Source organism: Heliangelus exortis, chromosome 4 (genome assembly GCF_036169615.1).
Source record: "Heliangelus exortis chromosome 4, bHelExo1.hap1, whole genome shotgun sequence".
NCBI classification, from domain to species: domain Eukaryota; kingdom Metazoa; phylum Chordata; class Aves; order Apodiformes; family Trochilidae; genus Heliangelus; species Heliangelus exortis.
Window position 1 is genome coordinate 27,704,455 of NC_092425.1, and position 26,525 is coordinate 27,730,979.

General features: G+C 35.5%; 1 protein-coding gene across 17 annotated transcripts in view; it reads left to right on the top strand.

Annotated features, from left to right (window-relative positions):
* FRYL (FRY like transcription coactivator) overlaps window positions 1-26,525 on the top strand; it is a 152,005-nt gene that overhangs the window by 61,663 nt on the left and 63,817 nt on the right. For 12 of the 17 annotated variants that reach the window (XR_011725806.1, XM_071743600.1, XM_071743599.1 and 9 more), the window contains exons 3-16: window positions 6,165-6,218; window positions 7,846-7,985; window positions 8,448-8,544; window positions 10,407-10,486; window positions 10,959-11,039; window positions 11,488-11,656; window positions 12,654-12,746; window positions 15,612-15,710; window positions 17,155-17,256; window positions 20,075-20,119; window positions 23,316-23,419; window positions 24,031-24,139; window positions 25,132-25,218; window positions 25,825-25,996. Coding sequence is in view for 16 of the 17 variants with exons in the window: in XM_071743600.1 (XP_071599701.1) it covers window positions 6,165-6,218; window positions 7,846-7,985; window positions 8,448-8,544; window positions 10,407-10,486; window positions 10,959-11,039; window positions 11,488-11,656; window positions 12,654-12,746; window positions 15,612-15,710; window positions 17,155-17,256; window positions 20,075-20,119; window positions 23,316-23,419; window positions 24,031-24,139; window positions 25,132-25,218; window positions 25,825-25,996 (1,432 nt within the window). In the remaining variant the exon portion in view is untranslated. The remainder of the gene's footprint in view (window positions 1-6,164; window positions 6,219-7,845; window positions 7,986-8,447; window positions 8,545-10,406; window positions 10,487-10,958; window positions 11,040-11,487; window positions 11,657-12,653; window positions 12,747-15,611; window positions 15,711-17,154; window positions 17,257-20,074; window positions 20,120-23,315; window positions 23,420-24,030; window positions 24,140-25,131; window positions 25,219-25,824; window positions 25,997-26,525) is intronic. The other 5 variants (XM_071743601.1, XM_071743596.1, XM_071743594.1 and 2 more) reach the window with 1 other exon arrangement.

Sequence of the window (26,525 nt, forward strand, 5' to 3'; positions counted from 1 at the left end):
TGATCTGGCCTTCATGGCTCTGTTTTTTAAACTTGGAAATTTCATTCTGGTGTCTTATTTTTTGTTTGCTTGTTTGTTGTTACATTTTTTTTTTTTTTGCTTAAGCTATGGATTAGTATTAGTATCCCTATAAGAGGTGATATACCATCCTGAAGTTCAATGGTAAATAAAAATACACCCTCAAGTCTCAACATATGACCTGTAAAGGTCAATACCCAGTGTGTTGCAACTGTGATCAGATCAGAACTTTCTCCAAGATATTTTTATAGGTATAGTGTAATACAGCAGTATTACTTGCTGTTCTGGTCCCTTGGCTTTTTTTCCTCCTTAAATTCTCATAATAAACTTGTTTTGAAGGTATTTTGTTCTTCTCAGTCTTTTTCATTCAAGGATGCATATGCTGTTCCTAAAAGAATTTGTTCATTGGTCATCCTGCTGGGAAAGTCTCTCTGAGCTTGGGGCTGGAAGGGCCGTGCGCTTGAGTGCTTGCACCTCCTTTTCTCCTTGTGTCAGCACCCACTGCCACACACTGCATGTCTGGTCCTTTCACTAATTCTTCCTCTTACTGCTGCCTTCTGTCTAATTTTTGCCTTGTTGCTTTTGCATAGGACCACTTTTTTTCTGCACATTTCTTCTAATCATCTGAAGGTACAGTATAATCTGCAGAACATGCTTACTGATTTCAGAATCAACAGAATCAATCCCTTCATTATCACTACAGCATTACAAGATGTTTTCCATACTGTTCAACTGGCAATACTTCCTGCAACATAAATTTTAACTTTTATTTCTACATAGATGCAGTTATTTTGTTTGAATGCAATTCAGTTTTATTATTTCCTTACATACAGCAGAGGGCTGTGATCTCTGCATTGCCATCTCTTGGAGAAAATAGCTCAAGGACAGAAAATAGATTTGGTGTGCAACGAATTTTAGTGTTGAAATCTTAAAAGTTCCTCTAGTTACAGCAAATGATGAAATAATTAAAAATTATCTCTAGCAAGACAACTAAATCAAAAGGTTTCTGCTTGCAACTGCTGCTTGCACAGAAGTGTTCTTTATTGCTGTGAATGACCCTATTACAGAAGAAGGTGCAGGGTAGCACCTTCAGGGAAAAATGTTATAAGCAGTAGTCTAAAAGAACACAGAAAAGAGCCTAAACATGTTTTGTGGTGTCACTGAATTGGATCATCTGCTAACGAAGACATAATAAATCAAAGGCTGAGGGAAAGGAAACGTTTCTGTGTACACACCTATGTAGGTATAATATGTGTCTACGTGTATATATATATGCCTCTGTTTGTATACCAGGCCAGCCCACACCTTAAACATAAACATTGTCTGTTTCCTTATAGACATCCAAAAGAGTTAGGTGTTCATGAGAGTTTGCTGAGAAAGCACAGAAATGTTTGGAGGAAAAGGGACAGGTGGTTAAGAGGGCAGAGGAGAGCTGTGGGTAGCAAAGTTAAATCTCCTAACAAGAATAACTAGTACCAAGGTAAATATAATAGATCTGCACTTCACTTGTGCTGAAAAACAGGTCCCTAGAACAGATTAAAGAGAGAGTCCTTAGGCGTCTGATTGAGAGGAAGTACTAAAATGGTTTTATTTTTGTACATAGTATTTGAAATATAAATACAAACTATTCAGTTCTAGTGCGTGACATTTAAAAAGAAAAATAAACGGCTGTAAGGGCACAGGAATGGTAGCCATTGAGATGGCAGAAAAGGCTTTACAGGAAGAGAGGAAAACCCTGTGTCAGTATGATTTGATTTTGTTGATGACTTGGCTATAAATAAGAAAGTTTATGTGGAGGGTGGAGGATATATATAGCGTTACATAAATCTTTAATCTGTTAGATGAATCTAGGCTGCTGGATGAAGCTGCTGAAGAGAATTTGGAGGCAGACTAATTGAAGTTATTAGCTAGACATTTTAAAACTTGAAGATGCACATGTCAGCCAGGGAGTAAAAATGACTTGAAAAAGATAGTTATAAAACAGTCACTTCAGATCAAGGCAGCACCGGGGGTGTGGGGATGGTACCATTTTGGCCAGATGTATGAATATCATCTAGGAGTCACTGACTTGTAATTTTAAAAAGTAATTAAATGGTTTCTCTGGCTGTGAATTTACTTAGGATACTCGGTGGGTGAATTCCTTTCACTGATTTATTTAAGAGGTCTCTGCTTGCAAAATTTTAATACCGGTTTCCAAAGTTACAGAAAGCTTATCAGCAAATTCTTAAATAAATGGTTCAAGTAGCAAACATAACCACAGGAAGGAATATTGCCCTTTTAGTGAGTACATTAAATTAAAACACCTCATTTCTTCTAAGTCTTTTGTGCTATTCATATAGTTTTAAAGGAAGAAGGCCTCAGGCACAAGTTAGTGTAGCTTAAAATACTCTTCCTCATCTGAACAAGGATGATTATGAGGCATGATACCATCCTTTCCCAAATGCTGAACTAACTATCCCAGTGAAAAAGATCAGTGATTCATTACCATGTATTTTGTTAGGCTGCATGCAAATAGAGATGATTAGAATTTAAGCAGAGACAGTTTAGCATGGTACCACCAAGTCACCAAGGTGAGCACCAGATAAGGTGGTAGCTTTCTGAATTGAAGAAAATTCAACCTCATGTCTGAGTCAAAACCAGCAAGAGAATTTCACTGGTGTTGTCAAGCAGGACAATTTTATGCTGTAAGAGAGAAACTAAACGTTGATCAGACTTGCAGGTGTCTGCAAGTCTTGCCTATGTGCCGAAAAAAATCTTACCTGAAAACTAAAATTTAGCACACTGCATTTCTTCAGTGCAGTGTTTCTAATTCACTGCTCTGGCACTGGGGCAAGGATGCAGGCGCTGCCCTGTGCTTGGGCTGGATTCTTACTTGCAGCTGGGAGGAAAGCAGCAAGTAGTCCAGTTTGCTGTGCTCTCCTGAGCCACCCTGCTGAGGTGTGCTGGCCCCCAGAGAATGGGGCCAGTGGGTAATGGAGAGGGGCCAATGGGTGGTACCTTCCACAGGTGCAGTTGTTTGCCCAGCACAAGCAGGTCTGTCTACATCCTGATCTTTGTTGCCTGCCATATGTTGACATTTCTACTTTACACAATGGATGCAAACTACTCTTCGCTTAATTCAATAGTGTCTTTTTTTTCTTCCTCTTAATTTACTTGTAAAAGGTAGATGTTTGTCTATTATTGCTGTCTTCCTCTGAACTTCAGGAAGCCAGGAAAATAGATCTTAAATTATTAATTCGGTTGAAGTTTCCAGCCCTTTATGCTAGATCTGACTTCATGTTGGATAGATTTTTTTGGAAGTGAGACAACTGGGGCCATGACAAAGCAGAGCTGGAACAAGCCTTTGAAAGAGAATAAATTTTAAAGCCATACAAATAATTCAAAGGCCTTGAAAAACCTGTAACAGGGTCAAGGAGTATTACCTGGTCATGTCCCATGTGTTTGTATGGTGTTACATTACCTACGATGTTAGTGGTTCAGATTTTTAATACTGAGGAGAAACAATACAGGATTATGAACTTGTAACAACTTTGTTCTGATACTAAAAATCTTAAGTTCTATCAACATTGAAGCGTGTCACTGAATGTGTGTGTGTAGAGAAGCTAAACTTGGACAACTGTGTGAAAAAAAGTTTGCCACCTGTTGATCTGGGTTTCCTCTTCATCTACAGGCTTCAAGTTTATTTCCATTTTCTTTGATTTTTCTACCATTCTTTTTTTTAGATATTTCTGTTTATTATACCCACTTCTTGTGGGTATAATGTCTGTTCACCTGTGTAATAGTTCTGTAGTACTTTACTGGAAATGTGACGTGACAGGCATTGTGTCATGAGACTCAAAGTACCTGACTCATTATCATCTTCTTACAGGAAAGTAACTTCTCCATCTTTTGGGGAAATATTTTTCTAGTTATTTCCCTTCAGCTCGTTCAGCAATATGCAATGTTTATATAGGGTGGAATATTTCTCAGCATTCTGCTTTATAGATAAGATTACAATTATTTGTGCAGTATATCTAAAAGCATAGTACAGATCATAACATGAATTCACCTACAATAGATGTTTTCTTATAAAAAAGGAGAGGGAGGAATTCTACTTAAAAGGGGATTCTGATTTGCAAGTGCTGTCTGGAGCTTTCCATATCTGCTGCAAAAATTCTGGTTCTCATAACAGTATTTAGAGCATAATTCATAAAATTCTATGCATTTGTAAGGCTCAAAGAAATCTTCCAGTGTCTGAAACCTTTCCCCCCTTGCTTTTGAAAACACAATTGGAAGAACATCTGTGAATACATCAGTTGACTTATTATGTTAAATATATTTTCCTGAAATTAACTTCTTTTAAAAAATGTTTTTTTACTTAAGCATACTGAAAATGTACCTATATGAGTTTTCTTTGTTAAGTGGGTTTCTTTGGATTATAGAACATGAAAATGGTCTGACTTGTGAATGAATTGGTACCGGTGTTATTTCAGGCTATACTTTTAGAGTAGGCAAATGCTTTTTGCCTGGGCAGAGTTGAATTCAAGCTTTCAGAGGCTGTAACAGTTGCCAGGGTTTGTGTTCAACACCAAATACTGCTCATGCGGTCATGGCAGAAAATTCCAGAAATGGGCCCTTGTTTCCAAGGTACAGATTAGGACAAGTGAAAATAAACTGCTAGTTTGAATCTTGGGCTCGGTGCTAGCACTTCTGATTTGTATCTCTTTTACCATGTAGCCTGTCTGTTGCAGCCTTGGAAGTGTTAAATACCGAGTTTTAAAAGTTTTGTCAACAGTCTGACAACATGGGTGTTGTCTCTTACTGAACTACTGAGCAGTTATTTTATGTGGACTGGGGCACAACCTTTTCAGAGCAGTTCTGGCGATCAGTGCTGCTGACACCTCCCTTTTCATCCCAGATCAGGCAAATTACTACCTCCCCCACTTTACTGTGTAACTTAATTTGCACCATAAAAACGCTTTGTTTTTTGTCACTGCAATCTAATGAGAGTTGTTAATGCCTCACCTTGAGTACTTTTTCTACTTTCCTTCTCAAAATGAAGTGAAAATAGATTAAAAATTCTTTTATCTAGCAAAAAATGTTAATGACATATCTTACTGCTTTGTAGTATGCCCTTAAAGCTGTTATTGTGGCATATGAGTTACTGTAAATCATTGACTCTCAAAGCAAGTGCATGACACTTGCTGATTTTGTTGTGGGTTGTTGTTTGGTTGTTTTTTTCTCTCCCCACTTCCACGTTTTTTTTACTTTCCAGAATACCCTAGCAAGAGACAATAAAAGTTGTATTTCTTGTAACTGTATAATTTGGTACTCTAAACAATGACTGGTAAGAATTATTGCTACAGTTTAAAAAATCATAGGAAGGTTTAGGTTGGATAAGACTGTTTAGATCAGCGACTAAACCTGACACTGCCAAGTTCCCCACTAAACCATGTCCCTAAGTGCCTGGAGTATTTTGTTTTCTTATTACATATATTCTCACCAAGTTGTTTTTTTTTCACAGGAATATAACAGGTTAGCATTTTATGGTACTGATAGCAATTAAATACTGTAATAATTAAACATATGGCATCTCTTCTGTACCTCACAAAGTTATTTCAAATGTAAAGCAAGTTATTGCTGACTTTCTCCTGTTCCTGGATTAGGTTTTCTAGCTGATTTTCACCGGAGTTCAGAGAAAGTGCAGATGAAAATGCATTGAACAGTTGTCTCTGCCATTGTGAGGCTTTTAAAAATTCATTCTGGTGGCTTGCAATAACTGCTTTATATGAACATAAATATACTTTTTAATTCAGATGGGAATGGCTTTCCTTTTAAGTTGCTCTTGGCACCCAGAGCCAGCAATCTCTGTCAAGCACGCTGCTGTAGGCCCTGCTTTTAGGGAGAGGTGTTTGACATTTTCTATTTTTCAGTCTTTATTACTATTAAGATAACAAATTCTAGCTGTCTAGTCTTCTGTTTTGTGTGCATACTTCACATCTTCATAAATAGTTATAGCTGAAAAACAATGAATAAAAATATTCACATTAAAAGTTATTTCTTTGTTCTGTAATACCACTGAGAAAGAAGGAATCAGAGGGAAACAAGGTGTGAAAACAGTAGAGTGCATTGTGAAATTCATATTTCTTTTTATTTTTTCTTTACAGGAAAAGCTGTTGTCCAGATCTCTCCAAAGGGGTGAAGATCTTCAGTTTGATCAGGTGGGAGACACATAACTGAAGGCAGTTTTTATTGGATTAAGGTGGCCTCTCTCTTTTTGCAAATCAGTGCTTCCACTGCTGTTACTTAGATTTTATATTCCACTGTAGATTGTCAAACTAAGAAACTGCTGGAATAGATTGAATTGAATGTTTGCATCTGGCAGTGAAAGCTGCTGGAGCAAAGATGCTGAAATATGGTAGGGGACAAAAAGACTTAATTTATTTCTGTTCCTGTTACAGGTTTTGTGTTACCACAGCCCATACCATGTGTTGTTCCAGTGTTTGGGATTCTACTTTTATAAGCAAATAGTATTAATTTAATAGTATGCATTTTGCTCAGGGCTTTTTGTTCTATGAAAAGGCATACTGTAGATTCAGATTATTACCTTGCCCTTTGCTGTGTATGCAGTCACATTGTGAGGCTGTTCTGTTTTACTTGCTGTAAGTGAACTGTACCTAAAATAACTCTGCTCAATTTTTTAATGTTTACTGTGTGTATTTCTAAATTTTTCATAGTATAGACATATTTTTTGTCACGTAACAACTTCCTTGCAATGAGAGGAGGCATTCAGATGAAGCCCCATTACTTGTCTGTTCCTGTTCTTAACTGTTACTGAATAGCATCTTACTGTATGAAGTTTAGTGTTGTGCCCATATCTTCTGTAACTGGATGTTTTGTTTCATTTTTTCCATTACTCCTTAGATGCAGATAGTAGACATTGCAGTGCAGTCCAGGGACCTGCCTCTATTTTTCAAGTAGTAGCCATACATGCACCTTTTTTTCACTCCTTCTAAAAGAGAAACAAATAAAAGCATTAATATTTGAAGTATGATTTTTTTTTCAAAGAAATCTGTACCTGAAATCTGATGAAGATTTTTTTAAGCTTTATCAATAAAATGAGAATTTTTAGTTCCTTTTTTCTGTTGCTTCCTCTTGCTGAAGGATAGTAGTTCTAATAATAGCCTGCAAATGTCTCAGATTTACTCATAGTTTTTCTTTCCTCTTCTCTCTCTCTTCAAACTTCTTGCTACTTTTTTTCTAGGGAAGTTTGTCACACCTCTCTGCCACATCAGAACATTGTCTTGAGTAACATCTTAATTTGTACATGTTCCTTTTCATGATGCACTGTTCCATTTCAGATCACAATGCAACTTTTCAGTGGTAAAGCTGAGCTGCTTTTTACTGCACGCTTGTAGAAGTCTGATGTATGTTGGTTAGTAGATTATTTTGTATAGATATTGGTGCAGAAGGAACAGGCCTGAAGCATATTTGTATGCCAAAAGCAAGTCATAAAGATTTCAGTGTACGTTAGTATGAAAGTGAAGGCATTCTCAATATGTAGCCTTCTCTTCTGAGATGAAAGGTACTGTAGCAACCCTACTGAGTATATCTTGCTTCTGTTTCTTTTATATTTTAAAAGCTTTCTTATGGCTCTCTAACACTTTGTGTGCTTAAATTTGTCGTATTTACAATAATTGTCCTAGATCAAACTGATAAAAGTTTACACTTCGTGAAATTATACAATGTATGTTTTTTAATGTTAAATACCAGATTGAAAGAATGATAATAAATCTAGGATTTTTAGATTGCTTTGTCATGCTAAACTGTCCTTTTTTTCTCTCCCAGTTGATAAGCTCTATGAGCTCAGTAGCAGAGCACTGTCTCCCCTCCTTGTTACGCACCTTGTTTGACTGGTACAGGCGTCAAAACGGAGCAGAAGATGAATCTTATGAATATAGACCTCGGTCTAGCACAAAATCAAAGGGGTAAGAGTTTTTTATGCAGAAATTTGTCTGATTTTTGTGTATGCTCATATAAGAAAATGTATACTTTGTGTTCTTTTGGCTACTGTTTTGTATTTACATACAAATACTGAATCTGTGTAGAAAGATGGTGGGCTTCTTTGAGGTAGTGATTTAACTTGTGTAGATGATGTGCTTAAAATGAATTAATGATTTTACAGTTGTTAAGCAGAAGGAAGTTGGATGCTGATAATTCCAACCTTGTTTGTCCCTTTTCTGTCCCTTTGGTTGCTGGCAGGTCCCCTTAGGAGGAGGCAAGATGTTAGTGCTGCACCAAATCCCTGAAGTCTTGCTAACCATACATTTTATATACCTGTGCTGTAATGGTTGCATGGAAGACATGTACCCCTTCTCTGCAATATTTGTCTTCATTTGTGTTTGATACATGTGTTCTTTGATTTTTTTTTTTAAATTTTTTTTTAATAGGGATGACCAGCAGCGTGAAAGAGATTATCTACTTGAAAGGAGGGACTTAGCTGTAGATTTCATTTTTTGTTTAGTTTTAATAGAGGTTCTAAAACAGGTAAGATCTTTTGCAAATTTCTTTTAATGTTTTGCTTTTAATGTCAATTTGATAATTTCCTTTAAATTTTTATATTAAATACTGGAGGTTGTATCTATGATGAGCATATGCAAGGCTGTAATTATACTCTAGTTGCATAAAGCCTTTGGCCTTTCTTGGTTTTCTTTATATGCCTGCATTCTCTCAATTCAATTCTTGGCTTCCCAAAGTCAAAGCTGTTGATTTACTGAAAAAAGCAAGACTGTAAGAAGTAACGTTTTATGTTTGGTACCTTTTGTCTGCTTAAACATTCTGTAAATACAGAATGTGAAATCTTTGAATGACAGGATTAAAATGGGAAAAAAATTAGGGTATGATTTGCCTTATAGTGTAGTGCTAGGTGATGTCACACACAATTTCTGTTAATATAAAATTTGCATTGGTATTTGGAGGATAGAGTTTTTATCCTCTATCTTTGGAGGATAGAGTTTTGCTTCAAGTAGCAGCATTTTTTCTTGCATTTTTTGAGAGGAGAAAAAGTTTAAGAAAGAATTTGAAACATGAAGCAGACTTTGAGCAAATTGCATTTCAAATATTTAAGTTGTTCATGTTTTATGCATAGATAGATAAAAATTAAATGGCTTTCTGTACTAGGTAAAGCAAGGAATATGATTTAGTTTGAAAATAATTTGTGGGAAATGTATGTGTATATGGTTGTGTGTGGCATGTTTGTGATACACGGGGAAATGTAATCAGTAAAACAAAAGAGCTGCCTATCCTCTGAGACACCCATGAATCACCCAGAGTGGTTTTCCTGTGCTGCACAGAGATGCAGAGACCAGTGCTATACCCATCAAACTCTTATGTGTTTTACAGAAAATCTTCAGGTTTTGCACTCTGTCTAAATTCTCTATCAGTGCAAAAGAAAAAGGGAAATGAAATGGGTTATTTAGAATTGCATGGTTGAATGCATACTTTCTGTATTTTGAACTGTTCCTAGTTTTTCTGTCAAGTGCATGTTGCCAGGAAGATGTTAGGAGGTGTGCCAAAGTTTTGGCCTTACAGAGAGTCTGTGATGACTCTTGAAATACTTGGTGAGCCCTCACATCTGATCCAGCATTTTCTACTGCTACAGACCTGCAAAGGGCTACTAAACATAGACACGCCAGTCAAGAGAAATCCTTCAGTCAATTTAGTAATTAAAATTATCTAAAGGAAGTTTCAAAAATATTATGACTTTGTAGTTATATGTAGTGCTTTTAATAAAGAATACATATGATATATAAGCACATGTTTTCTTTTCAACCAGAGAAAGTGGTGATTTCAAAGAGAACCTCTTTAAAAAAGGGCCTTCTAAACAATGCTTTGGTTTGGTTTCTCCCTAAATTATTACTTACTGCTAGCAAGATTTTTGTGTTTTATCTGCTTTCAGTTGCAGAGAGTTTGAAACAGAGATGATAATCTCTTCTACGGTTTTATTTTTTAGTTTTGTCTTCCTTTGCATCAAGATAAATTGCATTTTGAGGTTGAATCTGGACTGGTAACACCACACAAGGGAGAATGTGTGTAAAGATGTGGTTAACCTAGTCTGATAAATTTTGATGACAGATTTTTAGTATTTACATTGCTGCTGTTTACTGTATTATCAATTTAATCTCTAAAAGCCAATATGCAGAATAATGTCAAAGAATGTTAATGCATGTAGTGTCAATGTTCATATATTGCAGAATATGCCAGCAAAAGATTTGTTCTTTGATAGAATAGTGGGAGAGATTTCTAAAGGGCATCTCACACTACTGTTTGTGTACTTTATAGTTACAACTTGTATAAACACATGCATTGTTACATATATATTGATGATATAAATGATTCCTGCATTTCAGATACCTGTTCATCCAGTGCCAGATCCTTTAGTACATGAAGTTCTAAATTTGGCTTTTAAGCACTTTAAACACAAGGAAGGGTAAGTGTCACTTATGTACTTGAAACTCTATTGTGTGTATTACCAGCCTGTAATTGACTGTTGGGGTTGTTTGCCTTGTATGTAACATGTTGGTGATAATACTGTAAACAAATGCTGATTAGTGGCTTTAAACTTAAAATGTACCTTGAAAGAAGACAGCTGTGTTCAATTTAATGCTGAGTTTATTTTGCTTAAAATATAGAGAATGATATGCATAGACAGCCAGAGTAAGAAAAACCATTGGGTAACTATAGTAAAGTTCCCAGGCAGAATATGTCTCTTATGTCTGCTCAGTGAAACTACATCATTGGAAATGTCACCCATGTATTTTACACTTGACTTTCATGGGCTTTATAGTAATAATATGCCTTGCTATGGAATAAACTTTTTTTTTTTATTTGAGAACATTCTTAGAATTCAAAAGTTGTATATGAAACCTAATTTTTTCTGGTTTTTTTTTTTTTCTCCTTAGGTATTCAGGAACCAACACTGGGAATGTGCATATTATTGCAGACTTGTATGCAGAAGTGACAGGGGTTCTTGCTCAATCAAAGTAAGTTCAGTCTCTTGCTCTTCTTTTGTTTGAGGAAAACGTGGCTCTAGACTATTTAATATAGCAGCATTTATTAATGACCCAGTAGCTAACCCCAGTAACTGTAGACTGGCATGCCCATCTTATGTTCCAGCACAACAAATTTGAACAAATCAAGAAATACTCTTTAGTGTAACATTGAATTGTTTTGCTGTCCACTTAACACATGCAGGCAAGAGGCCCAGTATCAGTCCATAGTTCTTCACAAATATATTCTGAGGTGCTGATCATCACAGGCACTCCTACATGGATAGATTTTAAGTATCAGGGTATCTTGCTTGTATCTGTCTTGTGTTCCTTTTGCTGTAGTTGTTATCATTAACAGACCAGAGAACTCTGTTCAAAATAATAGACATCATATAAAAGTAATTAAGAATGGAAATAATTGTCATCTCTATCCCTTGTTCAGGTTTCAGGCTGTTAGGAAGAAGTTTGTCACTGAATTAAAGGAACTGCGGCAAAAAGAACAGAGTCCACATGTAGTGCAAAGCATCATCAGTTTGATTATGGGAATGAAGTTTTTTCGGGTAAAGATGTATCCCGTGGAGGATTTTGAAGCATCATTTCAGTTCATGCAGGTAAATGAGTACTACAGCAAACTGACATGAGCATAATTTTAAGTTATGAGGCTACAGGGATGCTTGCTGTTGTTAGTCACACTACTCCAGTATTGCCCTTATGCTTTTCTCTTTCATTGTAAGTTCTCAGAGGTATGAATCATTTGTTTCTTCAGTTCATGAGAATCTAGCAAAATGACAACCCATTCATGATTGCCACAGTTATGTGGCAAACCCATAATACATTAATTTACTCAAGACTAAATAAAAATTAGTAGCAATCAAATAAATATTTCTTTATGATTTTTTTTAACAACTGGGATGCCAAGAAACAATTTTCTTTAAAAAACACTTAGGTTAATTTTAGTGAGATTTAAAATGTATTCGTTTGCTTCTCTTGACTGTGGATTAAAAACCATCTTAATGAATAACTTGCCCATTCCACACTAAGTGAAGTTATTGCAACTCAATCATAAATTTTATTAGAGCTATTTAACATCTGTTGATATGGATCTCAATCCTGAAGAAACTAACATACTTTAGGTGCTTTAGATTGTCTCCAGAGTGGTCAGTTTGATATAGTAGAGTATGCTTACATGTGTGTGTATTATTTATCTCTCTGCAAGATTTTCTTTTCCTCAAAATAATCTAGAAAATGAGTAAATAAAAAAATAAACCATTATTTTATAGTAATTGAAATAGTGATAAGAGTTTATTTTTTGGAACCTCAGAATAAGGAAGAATGTGCATCTTTATATTCTGTTATATTCTGAGTAGAAAGTGAATATCTATTTAGTGATACAAATGTTCTTTCAACTTTTTAATTGCTGTAGAAACAGGTTTTAAAGTTTCTGATGTTTTGCAAAGTTGATGTTGTCAAGGAATACAAGACTAGCTTATACACATTGCATTTTTAAAATTTATATTCAAAATCACTGTGATACTGCTGGTGGTTTTTATGGCATAGTGACATTTGTCTTATTTTTTCTAAATATTTTTCTCATCTTTCTTTTCTAAGGAATGTGCTCAGTACTTCCTGGAAGTAAAAGATAAAGATATAAAACATGCACTTGCTGGTTTGTTTGTGGAAATTCTCATTCCTGTGGCTGCTGTAAGTACTTTCATTTTTCTCCTGCTATTCCCATCACTTCCAACTAGACTCTCATTATTACATTCACTATCACATTTTTACAGATTCAAAAAGACCATCAAATAAATTAAAAGCACGGACCTAAGCTTGTTTAAGGGAAATGTTATCAGTGTTATTTATGTATTACCCAGTTTCCAGTTTAGTTTCAGAACCTTTTAAAATTGTTTTCAATACCTTTTATCACCAAAGCACTGCGAAATCTTATGCTTGCTCTAAAATTTTGGATTTGTCTTGGTTTAATATGTTTTCACTCACTTTTCTTTGTTAGCTGAAACCTTTTAAGTTTTCTAGAATAAACTGAGGTATGTAACATCTTTAGAGTCTGGTAGGGAGAGTGTGAACTCCTATGGAAGAAGGAAGAATCTAGGTTTTGTCTAATTAAATAAAAATTGTTCATAAAGTTGACTACCCCTTCAAGAGGAAGAGCAGTCAGTCATCTCCCGTATGTGTTTTAAATCTAAAGGCAAAAACTTTGCTGAGCAGCCATGAACAAGAAAAAATCTTTGATGTCAGTCACAGTATTTTATGTATGTACGGTGCCTCTAGTGCGGCTTGTGAGGATCCTTAGTCAGGACAGATTTTCCTCCTTTTTCCCAAGCTGATTCTCTCAGTTGTGTAAAGCCTAATCAGTAGGTCAGTTACTCCAGCTCTGTATACTTGAAGTTGACCATTTACCACAAGCTCAGAAGGTTTCATCATATTAAGATGAGTACTTGCTGTGTGTTATCTAAGACGATAGTTGTATCAGCAAATGCTGGGCCACAATGTTTTCAGCAGGCTGTCCCAAAAAATGGCAGGTCATGGATCCGTGTTATGACTGATTGTAGGGGATATCTTGCTATAAATGGAGAATTGGGATGTGTGGAATCAGTTTTGTCAAATGGGTTCTACAAAGACTGGCATGCTGAGTGGGATCCCATCTTAGCAAGCTTGTAGGAAAAGAAAGACAAATCTCTATGAGCTGTGTCCCCTTTTGCACAGGCTGCCTTGCCCTGAGCCACCTTGGGACTTTTTTTTAATTAGAAAGGAGACAATCTTTCTTCATAAGGCGTAACTACAAAGAAGTGCTGTTAGTAACTGTTTACTGATGGAAATCTTGCTCTCACATGGGCATACTTACAGTCTTACGGAGAATTCCCTGTCCTTTTAAAGAGTGAATGCATTTCTCCTTTTCAGTTCCATTGTTGCTCAGCAGTGGGAGTGTGGGTGCATGGTAAAAGCACTTAGCATTTAGGTAGACGTGAATATTAGTTTGGAAAGTGACAGATCAAGAATAGTGGGGACTGCACATGGAGTCATGAGGCAGAAGCAGCATTTGGGCATTGGGACTGTCAGGTGGGAGCTGTGGAGGCAGGCATGCTGCCTGCCTGGAGCCTGTGCCTGGATTTTTGGATCACTTCCTCCAAGCGTAGTTTGAATCAGTGCTTTAAACGGCTGATGAGGGAGGTTTGATCTTTCCTTCTGACTCATTTTCTCTCTAATCATTTTCATACAAATGGAGCTTCTTAAATAGAAGCCAAGAGTCCCAGTTCCCTGTTGAGAGGGTTAGTCATTCTCTTGGAAGATGTGAGATGCAAGTTTGTGTCCTTTTGAAGGAGACGAAGGAACTGAATCTGGATTTCTTGGTATCTTGGATACAGGAAATTGCTTAAGTGAAGCTTATTTGGTTTCAGCATTCTGACTTCTTTACTGTCATTGTCTCACTTAGTCATTCAGGCTTTTATGGATGACAGCGTATTTTACAGTGGGAAAGTTAAGGATGATCTGTTAGCCCAAGGTTATATCCCAAACAAAGAGTGGGGTGGGAGCAACAGCTGACTCATGTGGAGCTGGCAGTTCACTGATCAATTTATAACTTCAGAACAGGAAAAGATAAATCATTTGAGGCTATGTAGGAAGCGATTTAAAACATAATTACTTTCTCACTTCTCTCTTACTGGATTTGTGTATTACAGAGATACTATACACTATTTTTTGTGTTTCCCTGTCATGAATACTTTCAGAGTGTTCTTAGTGAGAATGACATATCTTTTAATAACTGTGAGTAATAAAAAATAACAAAAAAAATCACATTTTAGGGAGATTATTAGCATAGGGTATCTCTTCGAGAAGAGTCTGATCCCTGCCCAACACTCTTACCCCGAACTCCCAATTTGGCAAATAAAGCAGAAAACCAATATAAAGCTGTAGGTTGAGATTAATGTTCAAATGAATCATCACAGATATCCATGGAGAAGCTTAAGAGGCTTGCAGAGGTTTTGATGTATTTGTCTGGTTTGTGGAAGGAAGGCTATTCTGTATGCAAGGACAGAGTGGGTAGAAAAGGTTTGGGGCTCCGTGTACCTGTTTCATTAATTCTAAAAACCAAAGAAAAAACACTTTCATTGTTGGTTGGCTGGTAATCCTCATTATAAGTTCCTGTATTTCCAGTTTTCAGAACTGGATGACAAAAATAAAGGGGAGCATTGAAGAGGTGAATGGTGAAAATGTTATGAGTAATATTTTTTAAATGTATGAAATTATACATTTTAAAAGTTTCTGTGTAGTTCTTGTTAGTGGATGGCAAATACTTTTTCATTAATGGTGGGACACAGTCTAAATTTTAAAAATACTGGGCTTTTTAATGGGGTTTGGGTTTGTTTGGTTTTGGCTTTTTTAACTGTCTGTAGTGTGTGACATGCTTTCTTATGCTTATATTTCCAGAAAGCACACTCAAATACTTAATGTGAGATTTAACTTTTCAATGTTCTTTAATTCTTAGCATATATTTTAAATGCCTTCTCTGTAAACTTTTAAACCCATTTATTTGTGTATTTTTTTTAATAGGCTGTTAAAAATGAAGTGAATGTGCCATGTTTGAAAAACTTTGTGGAGATGCTTTATCAAACTACCTTTGAATTGAGTTCAAGAAAGAAGCATTCGCTGGTATTTTAAAGAAACATTTCAACTTCTTCATAATACTCATCCTAGGCTTTTAAGCTAGTACTTTACATGAGGAAAAGCTAACAGCTATATTAATTTATATCTTAGCTGCTCGGTGTTTATGTGCATTTGATGTGATATTGATTTGTTTCCTTGTGGAAGATACATGCTCTGTTATCTTGTGAGATTGTCTTGAAATCAGTGCTTGTTTTATATATTTTAGTGGGTTTTAGCACTGAGTTATTTAACCTATTGTCTCTTCTAAAAAGAACTTGGATTCAGGGAATCTATATATTTAAATTAAGTTTAAATAAAAGATAAAAGTGTCAGACAAGACTTTTCCAGCAAAATAACAGCCTGTTAATAGTCGTGCTCTGCCCATTTTCTCCTCTACTGATACACTATTTAAATTTTTCCATATTTTTGTTAACTCCTTGGAATGTAAATATCTCTGGAGTTTTTCCCTCTAAGACTGCATCTTAGCAAGGATTTATCTTTCTTATCAGTGCTGTATTTGGTAATTCTTGATGACTCTGGCAGCCATGTTTCAAGTTGATTAACTTCACCTTGCTGAAATGTAGAGCTAAATTTTGCATTACAGTTGGCATACTCAGTAAATTCACGTGAGCTTGGAATGATTTCTCCTTATTTCATGTTAACAATGAGCTTTACTTTATGACATTCTAAGTATTACAAAGCATATATCATTGTATACATGATTAAACCCCTTGTATGTAAAAATAACATCAAGTAGTTGATGTTAGTATTCAAAATGTCTTTTTATTTATGAAGTCAGAAACATGAAGATCACAATTTACTTATTCATACTCATTCTTTAATTTTGCTCCATAATAAGATAATCTGAATCAGATAATCTGAATCAGATTTAACATTAATTACCATTTATGTATTCTGTTAAGTTTATGGTGTTTAAAAAATCTCACATTACGAAAGCAAAGCCAATTCACACTTGTCTGCATATTCACAAACTTTATTAAATTGTGATGCATTCCTTACTAAAATAGATCTTGAGGGAACAACCTAAGAACCTGAAGTCTGCCTCATTTTTTGCTGAGTCAGTGAATATATGAATTCCCTCTCTCAGACTGTAGAACCCCATTAATTGAATCATATTGTTGCAGGCAAAACAAATACTGGGCAAAGGGTGAGACCTGCTCACAGTCTTTTGTTTGAGATCAGCCCTTGCAAGGGGATGAGTTTCACTGTGGTCCCCACTGCCCTGTTTTTACACCCTGAGCTCTTACAGCACATAGGTTGTACCCAGGACACCACTCCTGGCACAGGTGTCCTGGTGCAGGGGGAAGGCTGAGGTGCTAAAACTGAGAGTGAGAGACAAGAGCTGACTGTGTGTCTCATTCTCAATGTACGAGACTTGGGAGGTCTGAAAAGAGCAATTTGATCAATTCTTTTTCCCCCCTGCTCATAGGCTTTGTATCCATTGATCACCTGCCTGTTGTGTGTCAGTCAGAAACAGTTTTTTTTAAATAACTGGCACGTTTTCCTGCAGAACTGTTTGTCCCACCTAAAGGTAAGACTTCTTTTCAATTCAGGAACTGTCGCGAATCAATAGCATTTATTCCAATATGTCCTCAGCATTCTTCTGTCAAATAAACCATCAATGTTTGTCTGTTTAAAAGGACACTGTGAAATACTTTAAAAAAAAATTAAAAGTGTTAAGTTTCCATTGGTATTAAACTTAAGGGTAAGCTTTTGTTATTCTGTGTAGTGGTGGAAATAGATATGGTCCCATTGGGGACCATCGGTTTTATTGAGTAAAATCTCCAGGAGGTGTATACTAATAAATTCTAATTATGACAGAGAAAATACAAACTGATTCTTCATGTGCAAAATGTAAGAAAATAAGTAATTTGTCTACTCCTCTAAGTAGAATTTTCAGTCAATGCAAAATTTGTCCCTTTTTTACTTGTTGAAGGAATAGAAAATTAAATGGGACTCTAGATAAGGGCTTATATCTACAGCCTGTGATGGGTATTTTCCAAACAAAAGTTACAGTGTCCCTTTAACTCATGGCCTCAGTTGACAGCATTGTAAACATGAATTGATTGATAAAGAGATCAAGATACTGATAAATTAGGTTTTGATTTAGTGAGTTCCTTGTAGTATTAATTGTTGTAAATGTTCTTTCCTTAATTTTGATTAACACAGTTAATGGTTTTTCTTAATGTATTGATTTTAATAATTTAATAAATTATTTGATCTGCCTTCACAATATTCATTTTGGTTAGGTAATACCTGGTTAGATATTATCATATCTGGTTAGTGAAAATTTCAAAGTAAAATATGTAAGCCATTAATAAGCCAGGAGGAAACAGGTTTAGCTGCTTGGATTTTTTTTTAAGGGTCTTTTTGTTTTCATTACATCTTTCACACTTTTCTGTTGCTTGTTGGGTTTTTGTATATTTTTCATCTAACATTTGCAGTTCTTTCGCAAAATTTGCCTTGATTTTTGTTTTGTTGTTTATTTTGCTTGTGGAGGCTGCTTTTGCTTTTGTTTTTAAAGCTTTATAAAAAACCTTTACAATCTAGGAGTTCAGTTTTTCTGGCATACTGTCCATTAGTGCTAATGGACGTTAAAAACTATAAATGCCAGTGAGTTTAACTTCTAGTTGCTGAGCATGCATTTTATATTTTACTTAGTTTAATTAACCACTAACAGCTTAACACATGTACTGTAAGGCTCTATTCAGCAGAAACTCTGTTTATTAATTTCTGCAATTCATAATTTGTAGTGTGTGGTGCAGTGCCACCAATAAGTTATTTAGGATATTTTATGGCTTGGTTAAACTTGGCCCCCCAAATACTATTCTTTTTTTTGGTGCTTAACTTGTTCAGAAATTTTGTTGAGTTTAATCTTGAAAAATGCACCAGCACTGTCCTTATGTGTCTTACGAATTAATGTGTTTCTGAGGCTAATTAAATGCATGCAGTCTGTAATTAGTAATCTCATTAATTTAGAAGTCTGAATTTCACAGAAATGTAGCTTTTAGATTTGCCCTTCCGCATTTTTATGTTCTTTTATTGGCAGTTACTTAAATATTTAACATGCAATAGGGTTCCAAATCCATTGTCTTTAGTGTCTTTGTTATTTGAGCAAATAATTTTTGGTTACTGGGACATAGTAACTAAAGAGGTTCATCAACCCCGACTGTAATAGTTAAAATTAATTGGTTAAGGATTGAAATAATGACAACACATAGGCTCTGCCATGGAGACATTCTGTGAATGGCACAGGCCCATCAGCAAGTTAAGAGGTAATACAGGTCATGGAACTGTGTTGCTCTGTTTTCTGGTGGCTTCCCACTGCATACTCTTACCTAGCAGAGAGCACTGTGTGGGCAAATTTCAGTGGCAGAAGTAAGCAAGAAGTAAAAAAGGATTTGGTCTGAAAGCTCCACATCTTCACAGTTGCTCCGTAGCACCTGCTGCATGGATACTCATGCATCATCAGGAAGGTGTCCTGCCTCACCCTGCAGTATTTCAGTGCTAGGTTGACAATCCTCTTGAGGGCACTCTGAATCCTGATCCAATGCTAGCAATATTTATTGCCCTTGTAAATTCTTTGTGCTGGGTTTCAGTGCACCCTACCTATAGCAGGCTTGTTTTATGGGCAAAACATCCTTGCCTTGCTACGATTCCTGAGTTTGGAGTAGTTTTCTTTCTTCATTTCTGCAGTCACTGCTATGAGAAAGGATTAAATAGCTGGTCTAGATCAATGCAAGTAGCAGATAAGTGATTTGTAAGAGTCCATTTAGACATAGAGTGGACCAAAGGGTGTCCTCTTGGCATAAATATATGTAGCTGGCCTAGTCCTACAAAGTGGGCATTTCTTTACATACTGTAGTAGTGTAAGCAAAATTCTGAATTTGTTCATCAGACACTAACACTGGGTCAATATTGTAAAACATTTTACTTACTTTTTTGACTATTATTTAGATAGACTAACAGGCTTGTCAGAAAGCTGATAGATTCTTGGATGAAGCTGAGTTTTGGTACCCTTACCAGCTTTTCCAGAGAGAAAAAGGAGCATTTAAGAAAGCTACTAAAATGGGAGATAAAAGAGCCCTGTCATTCTCTACCACTGTTGGGTGGAAAAGATTTTTTTTTTAATTATTATTTTTTCATAGTTTAACCTTAGTGTCTGTTACCATAGAGCAGTCAGAGCTGAAAGAACTTTTTCTGCCACTATAGCAAAACCTGTATTTCTACTGAATAGAGTCCTTACTAGACAGCTATCTGTTGGTTTTGTGCTTTTTTTTCATCTAACATGCATGTGCCTCCCATTCTCATGTTTGTTATGTTTTGCTGTCTCACATTGCTTTATTTAGATGCCATCTAACAACAGTATCAGAAAACAAATAGAAACACTGCAGGTGAGTTAATATGTTGTTATAACTCAGTGAAATGTTGCTTTGTCTTATGTAAATACTTTGTTTTGATTTTATGTTAAATGTTGTATTTCGTGCTTTCCTTTCTTTGCAAAATTTCTTTAAGTACAGTTAATAAGGAACAGGACTAAGAAAACTGAATGTTTCAAAGAACTTTTTTTTTTTCACATGAAGAAGTAAAGGAGAAAGATCAGAAATTTATCTTTTGTTAGTTTTCATTGAGAGTGAAAATGTGGCTTTGTGAGAATGAGTATCAGTATCACAGCTAGTTTCCCTGAGCAGCATTGCATGTTACTACTGGAAGGAGACCAGATATATATTCAGATGTATGTTTTTTTCTGTTAACACGTTTCAAAAAGTGTCTTGCATGCCAACAAACTTGAAAACATTTTCACAATTAGAAAATGTGGAACTGATTTACTGTAACAACTTGTAGTGCACTAACTTCAAAGACTTTTACACTGTTGGTTTTGCAGGTTTTAAAAAGTAGGAATTGTTTTAGTTCAGAACAGAAGAAAAGTTTAACATCAGTATTTAAAAGTACTTTATTCAGTAAGTGACTCCATTTGACTAAATGGAAAAAATGCTATTTTGTTTCTTGCCTTCATTGAGATATGTTTCATTGATTCATCTTAATGTGTCATGTAAAACCACTGTGGATTTGCTCTTACATTTTGGTTTTTGTAACAGAGATACAGCTCTTGACAGTTTATTCCCTTGTCTGCTGATTTAATTTATGTTAAAAATTTAAGAATTTTAAACAAAACCATATTTGAAAAAACAACCCAGACAGATTGCTTTAAAATCTGAAAAGCATCATCTAAAATGACTGAAATTCAGCCAGATTGGTGAATTATATAGGCATATATAATGTATTCCAGTTGCAGTAATCTCAGAGAGAGAAAAGGAACTGCTGACATAGTAACACCAAGTCTACAAAAAGCCATCTTCTAGCATATTGGTTTAGCTCCAAGTTATAGGAAGAGGTAATGAAAAGTTTGTTTTTAAAAACTTAGAACTTACAGCTGCATTTATTTTTGAACCATTTTTAAAAGGTGAATGCCTCCTCATGCTTTTTTTTTTTTTTTTTTTAACAAAGACACACTTTATTATAACTGTTCAGAAGTAGCTGTTTTGTATTTTAAAACTGCTAACAGGTAGAATGCTGTTAACACACTGTAAAATATTTGCTACCTATATAATTTTTTTATTAGATGATTGAAAGCTAATAGTAAAGTTGTGGTTTTCTTTTGGACTTGTAAGTTAAGCTCCCCTTTGGAATATCAAAAATAAGAAAACTGAAGCATTACTCAGCTCTCTAGACACAGCATTTCAGATAGACTGCAATAATGCACATACCAATTAATTCACCAGCTTCCTTTGAACATGAAGAACTGTTGGCCTGTAGATTAACTATGATAAGTAATAATATCATGGTCTTTTGCTGTTTAAGTTGATTAAGATAAAGCTGTCACATCACACGCTCTGGTACAGTTATGAGTGTTTGTTTCTTCCTCCCAGTGGTGCTGCTGGTAAATTAACTGGACAGTGGGACCCTTACCTGTCTCAATGCTAACCAGGGACACGTGCAACTATTTGCTGGTTAGATTTTGTCCAAATCACTTTCCTAAATTTACACACTGCCTAGCTAATTCTCAGATGATGGTAAGAACTCATTGATGAGTGTTAGGGGGAGTAGAACAGCATTATCCCTGATGTAGGCTGGGTTAAACTGTTCCTTCTAATAGTCTGTTAAAGCCATGTATGCTGTTTGTCTGTGAAGTACCACTTTTACCTCTGTGATTTTGTGATAGGTGTTCTTAAAGCAAGCTGCTGCCAAAAGCAGTAGTCCCCACCCATCCATGTTAAAGCCATCCAAATTGCACTCCTTGGTATAGTCTGTTGCACAGACATGGTCAAGGAATTATTTGGACAGATTTACTTGGATTTTTTAGTGCTAGAGACAATGCAAAAGAGGGACCAAGGTTGGGACCATCTCTTTCCTGATCATTATGGTCTTAGGTCTACATAAACCCTTTGTGAAATTGCACTCCACTTGTCTTGGGAAGACAAAGTACTCTGCTACTTGGATTTATTGGCTTGTGGTAAAGGACACAAAATGTGAGATGAATTAGGTTCAGGCCATCTTATAGATACGTCTGAAAACACACTTCAGTAGAGATGGGAAAGGTGTGTTGTGAGGCTTCTTTTTTTTTTTCCTGGTTTTGTTTTGATTTATTTTTAACTGAGAGAGAACACCTGAAAAGAGGACAACATGGGATTATTTAATCCCCTCATAAGATCATACTTACAGTCAATTCCAGGAATCTCCTTGGATGCTTCAAGGTTATAAATATGCCAAGAATCCCCACTTGGAGTTATTATGAAGAAAGTTAGTAACTTACTGTTTTACACAGTCTAAGAGCTAGGTGGAGCAAAGGTAAACTACTAGTAGCAACTTTAAGACAAATATTTAATGTTTTTTCATACAGTGCACAATCTAAAATGAAATATACATCAAATTATCTATCTATTATATAATTGCTTATATTGTATAATTATATACATTTTAATGTATTTTTTACAACTGAATTGTTACAATAGAAATTCATTAGATGTTAATGAAGACTAATGCAGGCCACAGGAAATGGCTGTGAAGTTGAGTGAAGCGTGATGTGCACCTCTAGAAGAAGCATCCTTGTGTATCTGCCCTGTTTTGCCCTCTTTTCTTCTGTACTTGGTACTGTCTGCTGTCATAAACATAATACTTAGATTTTGTACCTGATCCAAAGCAGCTACTCCCATACTTGTGACAAAATATAAGTTAGTTTGCTATAAAGTAGGTATTTGTTACTAATGGCTTTCTGAGAAAAGATCTTGGAAGCAATACAGCCTTGGCATTCGTCTCAAGAGGAAAATCTGCTTATTAGTTAATCCTCTGTTCTCAGAGTGAGAGATGTGTAAAATAATCTGGAATTATCAGTTAAATATTCAGGTAATATTGGAAATATGCAACACAGTGTTCTATTTTATGAAAACACATTAAAATTTGTAATCAATAGGAAATACATCAGCTTTCATTGGGAAATCTGAAAATATTTACAAAAGTCAAAAGAATAGTAATAGGATTTTCTGAGTGTTTCACAGGCAACTGTAACTGTATTTTTCATTTGTTTTGCAGAATAAAGATCCCAAAATGTCCCGAGTTGCACTGGAATCTTTGTATAGGTTATTGTGGGTTTATGTGATTAGAATAAAATGTGAAAGCAACACTGTAACTCAAAGGTAAGGTCATTATGTGAAGGGTGTTAAACTGTTGATTCATGGTGGGTTTTTTCCCCCTGTGGATATAAAGAGATCTTGAAGCCTACCCAGGAATGGCGTATTTGGGTAAACAGGAGAACAAAGACTTCATCTTAATAGAGAAAACTGAAAGAGAACTTGGTTACTTTGAGGAGAAGAAAGAATAGAGTATGTGATTGTCTTCACAGGGGATAGAGGAGGGTGGAGAGATAAGCAGCAGGAAGTTGATTAAAATTCAAAGGTACAAGGTAATGGTACGAACAGATAGTGTCTGAAGTGGCCATCATTAAGTATGGGCTGGAAATTAAAATATTTTCTTTAGTTAGCATCATGACAGTCTGGGACAGTAATTCAGACTTTTCCACTCCTCCTGACTGTTACTAACTTGTTTAAAGCAGCATCTTGGTCACTATACAAGTGAACTCATGATACTGATTGTTGCCTGTGACAACAAAGGGCTGTACTTTCTGTAGGATCTATCATATGCTTCTGATTATTTAGTAGTAACCTTCCCATACTCTATCAGACTTGAGCTGTAACATTGATGCTATTATAAAAAATTATTACTTCTTTTTGTTTTTAAATTCTTGTAGCCGACTCATGAGCATTGTTTCAGCACTTTTTCCTAAAGGATCACGCAGTGTGGTCCCACGAGACACACCTCTGAATATATTTGTGAAGATTATTCAGTTCATTGCTCAGGTAAGAATACTTTAAGGAAGAGCTATAAAAATAGGATGAATATTATTATTTGGAACAAATGTAAATTTAAGGATAGCTTTTGAAATTACTGGATTAACGGTCTTGTATCTTGGATAGAATTTCCCCAAATATGTATAACAAATAAAACAACTCAATCTCTTTCTAGGAGTGGCAAAACAATTCTCCTTAAACTTCAGTAACTGTTGTGTGCGAACATTATGATGATTAATACTGGCATTTGTACTGCACTGTGCATTTGTTTATAAAATATATTAATATTTATTATAATACATTATAAGGGCTAGAGGATTCGAATAGTAATATCCAATTTTTTTTTAGCCTGGAGACTAGCCTCTGTAGACAAAAAAATATTAAATCCATTTATATTATTTTAGGTGCTTTTATTGTCCTAATGTCAAAATGCAGGATACAGTCTCAAAAGATAAATGTTAATTTGTCTGTAACCTCATGGTTTAGAGGCACATTTTCCTGTCTTAGAGGTAGCTTGTCTGTGCTTTACTTCCAAAATTATTTGCTTCTGATCATATAGGGTTAAGAGAGGACACACAGCAGTTGTGTTACCTAAGACCACTTTTAATCACTGATTTTTTGTTATTCAAAATAGTTCAGCTCATTTGTAGAAACATGTTTCTGAGCTTACAGTGTTGGTCAAAGGTTGAACTGGATGTTCTTGAAGGTCTTCCAATCAAAGACATTCTGTGGGATTCTGTGTGTTTGGTCTGAGCAAAATTGATGAGGATTTTCTTCAGGAGAAACAGTTCAGCTATAATAGATGAGCTGAGCTGAATTATTGCTATATTTAAAAAAGAACATAAACTCATAAGAATGAATAGGAAAAAGAAATATTTTAATAAACTTTACATTTATTTTTTAAAGCTCTTAAGACATGATATACCTGTGCAAATCCAAGAAATTAAACTATGCATATTTACAGAAAAGAGATGATCATATCAGTGTATTTTCTTTTATAGGAACGTTTGGATTTTGCAATGAAAGAAATAATATTTGATCTTCTTAGTGTTGGAAAATCACCTAAAACCTTCACTATTAATCCAGAGGTAAAAGAAGCTTGTTACTTGCATGCAGTGAGAGCAGGGCATTGGAGGGTTCTTTTAGGGAAAGTGGTTAACTATTTTTTCAACTGGTAATAAAGCAGATCACTGAATATCTGAATGGATGTGCTGCTTAAACTAAAGTAATTGTAGTTGGGCACAATTGCTGTTTTATTTCCAGTAAGTAAGCTAGCAGCAGTACTATGGTTCAGACTTACTAAAAATACTTTCAGTAAGCATTTATAAATTCTTGCTACAGTGTAACTGTAAAGCCTTTTTTCAGGGGAGTTGTAGCTAGTCCATACCATTCAAGACCCAGTCTAACAGGTGAGGTGTTTAAGCAATGTCTGTCGTCCAGTGTATCATTCTGGAAGTTCCCATCAAGACCTGTAGAGCTTTGCACTAGAAAATGTGTGGTATATACATGCCAAGTCTTCTAACTGGAATCAGAGTTGTGGGAGGCACTGAAGTCTTTAATTACTCTGTTCTACTGGAACTGTACATCTGCTTAAGAGAGAGAAAAAATGTGTTTTGCTTCATCTGTGTTACTTTAATGTTGTCATTCCGTCTGTTTTTTCTTTCCTTTTTTTCTCCCTTTTCTTGCTATTGAAGAGGATGAATATTGGCCTCAGAGTGTTCCTTGTCATAGCAGATAGCTTGCAGCAGAAAGATGGTGAACCACCAATGCCAACAACAGGAGTTGTTCTTCCCTCAGGAAATACTCTGCGTGTGAAGAAAATTTTTCTTAATAAAACACTGACAGATGAAGAAGCAAAAGTTATAGGTGTGTTGTATTCTTTTGTAAGGGGGCATTCATTATGTGTGTATACGTTGTCACATTTGAGTAACTTTATTGCCGTATTTATTTTGTTAGCAAGAATCTAATGATAGTCTGTTGTAACAGTACTGCTTTGATTCTTTAGATAGGGCTGCTAGGCAGTATTGACCATCTGGTGTCCAAGACCAAATCCATGGCCTTTTTAGAAGTGTTTCACAATGCCAAATTAGTACAAGAAGCTTGTGTGCAATTAGTGTGGTAAATAGCAGGGCAATTTTGGTTTCCTGGATGTCACTCTAGAATATCCTAAGTGTCCCACAGCTGAAGTGGAATCAGGCAGTTCTGAATCCTTTGCTTTATTGACCTTCCATGAATGAAGTAGTTATCTCTGAAGTTTTAAAATGTGAAATTTAAACTAGAACTGAAATGCCTTGAAATTGAGAAAAGAGAAGAGCAACTAAAAGGTTGCTTTCTTGTTTATGTTCTTTCTGAAAGGAACTTCTGCTTTCATATAATACCTCCTACTAATCATTTT